Raw genomic sequence first — 11248 nt, forward strand, 5'->3', positions numbered from 1 at the left:
GTAAAACACAAGGTTTTCTTTAAAAAAAAACAAAACAAAAAACAACCTGTAAAACAGGAAATGAAGATTTGTAGAGACTGATGGCAAAATAAACAGAAAAAATATGAGCAAAAAAACAAAACCAAGAGTTTGTTTTATAGCAGTCAGCTGATAAAATTAAACATGGCAATGACTTAAAATATTAACAGCATGGCTCAAGTACTGCTCTACACCCAATAAAATACATGTTCACAAGGGGAAAAAGACACCCGTGCTCGACATCCACAAGCTAGACTGTTCTCAAGCTGGTATCAAATTCATATTTTGTATGATTCCAGTGGCACTTCTGCCATAATCTGTATGCTTCATCCCTCTGCATCTGGTAACGGAAAAATTCCCTGATCCAATGCACATGCTGTTTCATAAAACAAAGTAGTGGCTGCTATGTGCAATTCAAACCAAGGAAGGAACACGCTTTTTGGTGTTTTTTGTCAACTGTGAATCTTTTGTATTCACATACTAAGATTTTTTTTCCATCACGCTGTATTGCAAAGTAAGCACAAACTGCTACGCTCTTTTAAATGTAGAACAGAATTACAAGTCTCATAAAAATCTTAAAAAATCGTTTAAACAATTGGTGAACATATTTGATGTTGGTAAACTGAGAAACAGTTAACCGGCTAGAACCAAATATGATGAAGACACGATCCTCAAGTTCTACACGCAGCAATTTAATACCAACCTGTACTTCTACTGGACCAGCCTTTGCTCTTTCAAGCAAGGATTACACATAATGCCTGACAGTGTGAAGTGTCTTGTGAAGTGTCCACTCAGGAGACCAAACTCATTCATATTACATACAATGGTTAGAAGATTTGAATGGGTTCCTCTTTCCTGTTTTCTTGGGTTTAAAATTATAAAATTGCACCCACCCTGAACCAACAGAAAAAAAAAAGGATTTTGAAACCTTCTCTTATCACTTCTCTCTTCAGGTTTTAGGGTTCAGTGTTTTCCTCTAAAACAAGTCCTCAATGAGTCAGAAGAGAACAGACAAGTGGCTGACTATCCAAAATCCCCTCATCACTTTGGATTATGGAAATTGGTGGTTTATGAGCGGAGCAGAGATTTCAGCAGGAAAAAGGAGCATCAGAGCCCACAGTCCTTTCCCAAAGTTTGCTGTTCACTGCAAATGCAGCACAACGGGCTCCATACTAACGCACTTCAATAAGGAAACCAGAAACACACATAAAGTATCTCCTCAGCACTGGGTTTCAAAAGTGCAATTATTTGAAAGCAACAAAAAGAAAAAGAAAAAACCCCAGGATTCCCAATCAGTAATCAGAACTTGTGCGATTCAACACACACAGATGTGAATCTTATTTTCAAGGGACCTTCTACTACCAAAAATACGTGTCAGTCTCATCAAATGTGAGAATCCATTTAAGGAGGCTTGTTTCCAGTTTGCTAGGAATGCTGCTGTCTCCTCTCTCCCCAGCCCAGAGCTGAACATTTGATTGCCAAAACAGTGACACCTTGAGCTAGGTTATTTTTGTTGTTGTTAAATCAGACTTGCTCTGCCAGATCCAGTACTCTGAACTTATCCAGGTTGTAGAAGCAAGCCTTCACCACTCGGCCACCAAAGTACCTTCCATTTAGATCCACAACAGCTGAAATCCAAGAGAAAAACAGGCTGTTAAATACTGATTTAGCAAGATAAGCAATTCTGTGGCTAAATGCCATTTTATTTAAAAAAATAAACCTGTTTCAAGCAAGTCAACATCCTGAAACAGGAAATTACAGTGCAATCTGTCTTACCCTTAATGGCTGATTCAACCCTCTCAAACTCTAAAAATATTCTCACAGCTTCATCATCGGCTGCACCTGGAATCTGAAAAAAGGGGCAGTTGATCAGAATGGAAAAAATACAGCTTTAAACATTGGGCTTTACTGGAAGAGTAAAAGTAAGATCAGAGGAGGGGCAAACCAGGTGTGGTGCGGTCAGCAAACTGATATAATATTCAGTGCTGCCAACCTGCTGCAAGTCAAACTCTTCAACCACAATCTGGATACACTGTGGTTTTAGCTGCAGGAAGGAAATGGCCTCAACAACACAAAGCTAAGAATTTCTGGCTAGTTCCTAAAAGGTTAAAAATCTTTCAGATATGGAGTGAAGGAGACTGCAAATTATTTCTTACCTCAAAGATGACACATTTCCCAACTTTCCCATATTTTTCACATTCTTCCTTTGTTTCAACTTCTAGATCTTCATCGACCTCTCCTGCCCCCACCATATTCTGCAAGTAAGGAAGAAAAGGCAGTTCAACAGATGAATCTTGAACTGTTAGGTACACTTCCATCAAAAGAGTATTTTACTGAAACCAGGAATGAACTGTAAGCATCAGCATAATAAGGCACAAGTCACAATTCTAGCATCAAAGCAGTATTATATGGTGCCCTGGCCCTAAAACGCTATCCTTGATTATTTCTTTTATAGAGCCAAAGTCACATTAACCAAAATACAGACTAATACAGCACAAACAAGCTGTGCTACAATATATTCTACTCTAAGGGAATGAATTTTGAACAAAGCCTTATGGCTCCTGAGGTATTTCAAAACTGGAAATAAACCCCTAAGAAATTCTCCCTTCTACCCATACATCAAGACTCACAGATCATAGGATTAAAGTAACTACTGGATACACTCCAAAGCAAATAAAGAATCACAGTACTGCCCTAGGTGAGGCTGTGATCTATTTACACAGCACTGTCCCACCATAGCAGGGGAATGATTTATGTTTTAACTGTAGTCAAAGAAACCATAGGTGTGAAGATACAAAGTTACACATCCCTCAACTCACCCTTAGTAAAACCACTTTAGTTGGACACTTCAGTATCTCTGTTAATGGATTTGAATCGGATTTCTTCCCCACGTCTAACAGAGAGAGAAAGAGAGGTAAGTCACAGCACACAGTTTTAAAACATCTTTTTATTTGGGACTTGTTCTATACATCTATATTTAAGTTGTAAACAACCACACAGAGTCTCTCAAATATCAATGGCCATGTAACAGCCTTTCACTGAATTAAGTCGCAGCACTGTGATTTGGAACTGCTGCAACTGCTGGCTGTGTTTTAACAAGCAATCCAGATTGCTGCAATGGCACAAAAGTAAAGCTGAAATACAGACTCTGCAATAAGCCGTTATTACATATACTATGGTCAGATGGAAAATGTCCTTGGCCCTATTCTTGGCTTTGTTCACTCCCTTCCTGTTCCCCTCCAAACCTGACTATGGTTGGGATCAATAGAGAAGTAGAAACTATAACCATGGTATAACCTACTGAGAAAAAGTCAGCATGTGCAGGGAGGATATTTTAAACAGGGGGGAAAATGGCAAGAAGAAACAGGAAAAGCCCTCACTGGACTGAGGAAAGGGTGAAGAATAAACAGAGGGCAGTGATGGAGAAGAGAATAAAGAGCTGAAAATAATTAGATCAGCAGGAACCAGTGTGGTTGTTAAAAATTAGATTCTTTCATTTCTACAAAAGTAAACGTTGCCAAGTGATTTCTGACAAGCAGCCCACATTTGAGGGCATGGCATAAAATAGAAACAAGAGATAACTCTGAGTCTAATGATTTAAATTCCTCCTCCGTTTGTTGTACTCCCCTCCCCTTTCCTGTGGAATGGAATTGAGTTACCTTTATCTGTAACTTCACCGATAATGATCTTGCCACCCCTCTTGCTTGTTTTCTCTACTGACAACGCAGTGCTTAGCCCTTGTTCATGCTTCCCCAGCCCTTGGCCCTCTCTGAAACCATACTTTTGCATGATTTTGTGCGCTACTGTGCCTCTGCAGAGAGAAAAAGGGAAGATTTGTAAGCGCTCGTTTGATTTTTGAAACAACATTCTCAACTCACTTTGCAGGAGCACTAAAGGAAATCAACATAGGCCAAAGCATTAAGTAAGCTTCAGACGCTGCATTTCAACACCCAGTGTTGCACACAGATGGCACTCACACTTGCTGTCAGGAAGCTGGCACAAAAGAATGATACAATCCACATCTTAGCTTAGCAGTACTGTGATATTTAAGAATATATAAAATATTCTAACTCCTAAAAGCTTGTTAAATGCAGCCTGAATATTTAGAAAAGGTCACCATCTATCCATATCACCACATTTTACAAACATTGGCCACACAGTACAGGGAAATAGGTACAGACAAGCTGAATACCACATTTATTCAAATGTAAGATTAATTCATCCATTCCCCCCCACAACACAGGGAACAAAGCCTCTCATCTTAAATTCAAGTACAAGCTGGGGGTGGGGGGGAGGGGAAAAGGATAGGCGGCAGCTGACTGGCCCAGAGCTGGGTTGGGGCCAGAATCAAACTTGCAGCAGCTGCCTGCCTGCCCTCCCTCCACCAGCTTTCTGCCCTCTCCTCTACCCCCCTGGTCTACCATCAGGCAGAGGCTGCACAGGGGACAGAGCCTGCAGGAAGGGCACAGGCACAGTCAGCAGAGGGCAGGCTGCCAGGGGGGACAAGCAGTCCCCAACCGCCTGCCCCCCTACTGTAGCAGTGTCAGGGCTGGGGGGAAGAGGGGTATATTTAAGATGACCTCCCCAATAATTTGTTATAATTTTCCATGTATAGAATCTAATTAATAAGTTTTCTATATATATAATCTAATTATTGGGGGTCATCTTAAATTCTAAGTCATCTTGGATTCAGGGAAATATGGCAACAAAATTGCTTACATTATGTTAGATACAGCTGGACGTTCATGCCATAGAAACTGGCAGCTTTTAGGTTCAAAAAACCTTCATCAGGCTAAGGAAGTTTCAGCAGTTGGTGTGTGCTCTTCCTAGATGGAATGAAAAGTAAAGAAGCCAGGCTGGGCTGTCTTATATGCATACCAGACCAGCCTCTGGCTTCTTTACTTTTCATTCCATCTAGGAAGAGCACACAGTAACCGCTGAAACTTCCTTAGCCTGACAAGGGGTTTTTTGAACCCGAAACCTTAATATAATTTTTTCCAACTATTTAAGCTGATCTAATAAAAGATATCAGATTCACCCAAAGAACCTTGTCTGCTTGTATACTTTATTACCTGTTGGGAGAAACTACACGTATACACCTTAAAGTAATGCATGCAATGACTGCATTCTTCTCTGTGCTGATAAGCATTTAAACTTTGCCATCTCCCCTCAACATCCTGTGAGCTATTTCCCCTAAAATGTTAAACATATTTACCCCATGTTAGCAAGGAAAGAATTACTAGGTCCTGTTGGGGACCGTGGTCTTTCTGGCTCATCATACACTGGAGGCGGGATAGCTGCTTTAGCAGACGGAGCACGAGGTCTTGCCTCCTCTTCAAATGGAAATGATGTTACAGCTGGAAGAAATAAGGCATATGCTGTTTAGTCAAAATTCATTTGGATGAACTATATATTCAACTCTGCCTACTCTCAGATCTCTCATGAATATAACTTGGACCTAACTCCTGTTTATGCCAAGGCCTCTTCACATGCAAATTGCATTTTGCATCTCCTTTAAGGCCTCTTACACTTCCAGAGTAAGACAAAGTAGTCTTTGTGCAAACAAAACTCAGACCACATGTCTGCCTAGCCCACACTGCTTACATCATCTGCCTCCATTATTAGTAACTGGATTTAAACTCTGAAATGTTTGGAAGATTATTTGTATGGTATACAGCACTGAGTTTGTTTCCATGGGTAGCGATGGCTCCAAAATCTCTCCTTATCAGTCTTTTACTAGTTTGCAGATTGAAGAACAGAAGTCTGAAGAGGTCATTTCCTCTTAGTGAGTCTTCTGGGGAGAGGAAAACCAAACTTAAACGCTCTTTCATCAGAAACAGAATTAGGAATATACAATTTGACAACTGAAACCTATACCCTCATGCAATGGATGAATAACTACAACTGATGCTGTTTCAGAAACATTCGGTAAAATACTCATCTGCTGTTACTGACAGCTTTTAAAACAACAGCTTTCCCTGTCAAACGTACAATCACAGATGAGTGGAAGACAGAACATCAGCCTCATAAATCAAAATAAGAGTCTGGCAAAACTAAAGAAAGCAACAAACCAGACTGAAGACATTATAAGAAATTTAGTTCACAACTGGATTTCGCATTGGATAGTTTGTGTATAGGCTTTATGCTATGATTTCTTTTCAAAGGGATTACTATTTGTACCCTAGCAAATAACTGGCAAAAAGTCAACCAGACTTACATTTTGGGGAAATCCTAGAAAATGAGAGAAAGGACAAGTCCATCTGCTATACAAGATCATTTGCTACAGCAACATTTTCCCTGGCTTGTCCAATCCACTTTTGTCACAAGTAATATGGCTTACAGTAGGTTCTCTTATAAGACCATTTCACACTTTACTAGCTTTCACCCTTAGGTTATTTTTTCTGATTGCCTGCCTGTATTTGCCTTTCCTTGATTGTATTCAGTTCCTCTTAATGATATGCCTTAAACAGCTCCTCTCTGTCTAATGTTTACACACTTCAAATACATGTATCCCCACCTCATTTAACCAAACTTTACATATTTATTTGTTTAAGTTCTTATAAGTCAGTTCAGGAATTCCAAAAGGAAAGAGTTCTTTATGTGTACAGAATTCTCAAATACACTCATATTTACAGTAATCCATATAACAAGCTGCTAGTGGTCTTAAATTAAAAATGAAAGCAACAAAACAAAATGGCCCAGAACTGCTCCAGTATTTTCGGCTCTCCTAGTGCAGTTATGCCACCTAGCGGCCCAATGCATAACACAACCCTGTCTTTCCATCTAAACTTACTGAGAAACTGCAAACCACATCAAGCCTTCACTTTACAAGGGGTAACATTCTGTCTTTATATGCAGCCCCTTGAAAAAGACTATGCAGAAAGGTACTCCGCAATGTTGGGGAAGAAAAATAGCCCACAACCTAGAGTGGGACAGCTCTGCAGCTCAAGGTCTACCTGTAGAAATCTATTCCTAGCACTCCCCACAACGTGTAAAATAAAAACGGTGGATGTGATGCGTATCACCACAGGTCTGCCAGCCAAGCCCTTCTCCAGCAATGCAAAGAACCCCTGTGAAGAACAACTCTGAAGCGCATACATTTCCTGCAGGGGCTCCCAGCAGTCCCCTCCCATAGGACCTGCACTGGTTCCACTGAAGCCAGTGATTTTCGTACTTGTGAGAAGACAGCGGTGCATTCTGTCTACAGCTAGTAAAAAGAGCAAGTAGGAATTAAAGCATTTGCCAGGCTCAGGTAACGTAAATGTTAATTCTACTGATCTGTATTATACATACGTTCCTTGTCCTTTTCAACAAGGGAAGTAGGTGGTGCAATGGCAGCTCCGCCCATACCTGCAAACAAAATTAGCAGTCACGTAAATGTAGATGTACATTCATGCAGATGATGTGTTTTGTCAGGTGGGATAATAAATCTCATCAGTGCAGTGACTGAAGCTCAAGCATACGTACCTGCAGGGCCCCTACAAGTCCTCAGTGCTCACATTTTTTTCTCTCATTGTCAATAAAAGAATAAGCTCCAAAGCAAAAATAAAAACAAACTGACTGGAAATCTGACTGCAGATAATTGGTATCTGTCCTTAACAAAATCATCAATTAACTATGCAATTAAGTTGCCTTAAACTGGTGTCCTGACTTTATTAAAATCTATATCTACTCTAAGGTTAGTTGGCAAAAATGAAGCTGACAAAACACTTTTTTTCCCCAAAAAAATTCATACAGGGATAGGAAAAAGAAGGGCTTTAAAGCCATGAAATCCTTAACGGCAAAGTAGTTCTAAACATAAAAGGCATAAATTATCAATTTGTTACACATGCATCTGGATTATCCACTGTAAATTTGCTACGTTAATTCAGACCAGCTGAGGTTTAATTTGCTACTTTGTCAACACACATTGAACCACAGACATATATTTTACCATCTAGCTCCCAAAGGTTTAAGAAGTAAAAGTGATCGTTACAGTCGTTAAGCTTAATCTTAAAAATGAGCCCTGATAATGATTTCATTTCTCCTCTTCACTGGAATTTACATTTAGAAATCTACAAACTAGTGTAAAAAGGGTGTTTCACAGGTACTTAGGTTGGTGTTTCCCCCCTCCCCCTGTGAAGAAAAGAAAAGAAGTTTTATTACTATAGCAGCCACTTCATAATAAGTGACCAATGTACTCTAGAGCTCCAAGGGGAACCGGACTTCTTGAATGAGGTAAAAGAAAGGCAGCTGGCACAAGAACACAGAGCCGGACTGCAAAGCCTTTGATTTACCCAAAGAAAAGAGTTTAGACAAATCCTTCTCCCTCTTACTTCTTTTCCTTCTCTCCCTTTCATAGTCTTCATCTTCATCAGAATCTGGATCTGGTCTTCTTGAAAACCCACTGGCTTCATGCCTGTCTTTACGTCTCCTAAAAATGAGAACAGGAATTACAATAAGAAGTTGTTCTTTCCTTACATGTCAAAGACCTATTTGTTGAGTGAGTTATATCATTGTTTTCTAATCTGCACTCTATAACATCCCTATCATCAGCTAGAGCTACCTAAGGTATCTAAGGTAAGCAGCCTTTCATTCATTTTAACTTACTTTTACTTTTTCAATTTTTTTTTAACATGATTCCTTCCTGGAAAAATAATTTTAAAACATCAGACAAGCCCACAAACAGCTTCATCCTTACACATGCTGAAATTAAGCCAATTAGAATGCATGAGAACGAGCACCCGCATTCAAATATCTGTGGGCAGCATCTGCCTAAGCTTGGATAGTTACAGTGGAAGAAACACAGAAAGAAATTACAAAGGAGATAACCGAAGATGCTAGCTCGCCATCCTGCTTTACTAGCATTTCTGCTGAATGCCACATTATTGACTCCTAAATGGATTGGGATCATTAATTTATAATCAACTGAAACATTCATTATGTAAGCTCCAACTGACAACAGCCTGACAATTAGGATGGAAAAAAAAAAAAAAAAACCTTTTGAAAATTTGTTTCGAAACCAGGTTATATAATTTACATAATATATTGGACATGCTTTTTTAAAATAATATAAAATTATTCTGGATTCTGAAATTATTAACAGCATTCTTCTAAAAAATAAAGGAAAGGTACCTATGCATAATATAGCTGTTCACATAGTTTTAGAAATAAGTTAGACAGGGATTTGTATGGGATGGTCTGGAAAGGGATGGTCTTGCAGCGGGTTGGATTAGATGACCTCCAGAGGTCCCTACAAGCCCTACTATCTATGATTCTATGATAGAATCAGAGAAAATTAGTGTTGGAAGGGCTCAAAGCAGGACCATCCCCAACTAGATCATCCCAGCCAAGGTCTTGTCTAGCCACATCTTAAAAATCTTCAAAGATGGAGATTTGAGAACCTCTCTGGGCAACCTTTTCCACTGTTTTACTACCCTCCTAGTGAGAAAATTCTCCCTAATACCTACCCTCAACTTCCTTTGCTGCAACTTGAGCCCACTGCTCCTTATTCTGTCATCTGCCACCACTGAGGACAGTCCAGCTCCGTCCACTTTGGAGCCCCCCGGCAAGGAGTTGAAGGCAGCTATTAAGTCCTCCCTCAGTCTCCTCTTCTCTAAAACTAATAACCCCAGTTCCCTCAGCCTCTCTTCACAAGTTATGTACTCCAGCCCCCGAACCATTTACACTGCACTCCACTGGACTCTCTCCAATTTATCCAAATCCCTTCTGGAGTGGGGGGCCCAAACTGGACACAGGACTCCAGATGTGGCCTCACCAGTGCTGAATAAAGGGGAATAATCGCTTCCCTCAATCTGCTGTCAATGCTTCTACTAATGCAGCCCAGGATGCCATTAGCCTTCTCAAATAGGACACACTGCTGGCTCATATCCACCTTATTATCCACTGTAACCCCCAGGTCCTTTTCTGCAGAACTGCTGCCCAGTCAGTCAGCCCCCAGCTTGTACCGGTACATGGGACTGCTCTGTCCTAAGTGCAGGACTTTGCACTCGTCCTTGTTGAACCACATGAGATTTCTTTGGTTCCAATCTTCCAATTTGTTAAAGTCTCTGTAAGTCCTACCCTTACCTTCCAGCATATCTACTACTCCCCTCAGCTTGGTGTCATCTGCAAACCTACTAAAGATGCACTCCTTCCCATCCTTAAAACATTAACAAACTATACAGCCTCAAAGGGGAAGGACTGTATTCTCAGCATAGGCACCAAGACTGTCCCACAAGGTGCTAAGAATAATAGTTCTGCAGGTAAGCATCATCAAGGGACCCGACAAGCCAAAAATCAAGAGAATCATGTATTTAAGAAACAGTATCTCCCAATATATTTTCTAGACCCTCCTGTACTCAAGTATATGAGTTGCCCTAATAAAACGTATGCTTACTGCAGCTTTATATATTTTAATCTCACAGTGAAATCTTGATTAATCATTTTAAATATGGATTGTTTGATATTTCAGATCCACCAGCTTATTATGGGGTTTTTTCCTCTTTCTTTGACTTCATATAAAATAAAGAGAAGCTACTATAAAATGATAAAGGGATGCACTGCAAGTTAAAAAAGAAGAAGAAGAAACCAATAGTGAAACTGGTAATATTTATCCACGTTTCTGTAACCATTCATGCCAATGAAAGACCAGCATGGAAGGACAGTAGGGACCCCCAGGCAATCCTCTTTCACTATGACTGCAGCTAAAAGAGGAAGGAATCTAACTGACTAGAAAGGCTGTGGGAATTAGTCTATGTAGGAGTCTGGGTTATCCTTCCTGCCATTATTGGCTTTAGATGATTCACACCATAATAAATGGAGTCCATTATGTCCATTATGAACTGAATGCATTTTCAATAATTCATTAAAATGGTTGGCAATTATTTTCCCAACCAGCCCATAAAATTAATCTTAACTTAAAATACACTAATTCAGAAATCAGAGCTGTTGAGTGAATGGACTCAGGAATATTTTCTTATGTTTCAAGGAGCCATGAATAAGAAATATTAACATGCAATTAATTTACTTTGACTAACTGGCTGGATATCAAAAATATTTCCCCTTAGGAATACAACTGAAAACCTTACTTTTCTCTTTCTTCAATCTCTTTTTGCCTCTCCAGCTCTCGTTGTCGCTGTCGTTCCTCCCTCTGACGTTTTACTACCTTCTCATAATCATTGGGAAACATAGGATCATATTCATCAGCCAAAGGAATCAACACGTCTCCTGCAGAAAAACCACTAGGTAC

The 11248-nt window shown here is 39.9% G+C and overlaps 1 protein-coding gene across 1 annotated transcript in view; it reads right to left on the reverse strand.

The window, feature by feature from the left end:
* Positions 1 to 281: 281 nt before the first annotated feature.
* RBM17 (RNA binding motif protein 17) overlaps positions 282 to 11248 on the reverse strand; it is a 26000-nt gene continuing 15033 nt past the window's right edge. Inside the window, exons 4-12 of the mRNA XM_019509613.1 lie at positions 11088 to 11248; positions 8334 to 8431; positions 7312 to 7368; positions 5234 to 5375; positions 3678 to 3829; positions 2838 to 2911; positions 2175 to 2273; positions 1795 to 1867; positions 282 to 1646 (exon numbers count right to left, since the gene is read on the reverse strand). The exon at positions 11088 to 11248 is cut by the window's right edge and continues 6 nt beyond it. Of these exons, the coding sequence (XP_019365158.1) occupies positions 1543 to 1646; positions 1795 to 1867; positions 2175 to 2273; positions 2838 to 2911; positions 3678 to 3829; positions 5234 to 5375; positions 7312 to 7368; positions 8334 to 8431; positions 11088 to 11248 (960 nt within the window). The 3' untranslated portion in view covers positions 282 to 1542. The remainder of the gene's footprint in view (positions 1647 to 1794; positions 1868 to 2174; positions 2274 to 2837; positions 2912 to 3677; positions 3830 to 5233; positions 5376 to 7311; positions 7369 to 8333; positions 8432 to 11087) is intronic.

This window comes from Gavialis gangeticus, unplaced genomic scaffold (assembly GCF_001723915.1).
Source record: "Gavialis gangeticus isolate Ggan-Ray unplaced genomic scaffold, GavGan_comp1, whole genome shotgun sequence".
In the NCBI taxonomy this organism is placed as follows: domain Eukaryota; kingdom Metazoa; phylum Chordata; order Crocodylia; family Gavialidae; genus Gavialis; species Gavialis gangeticus.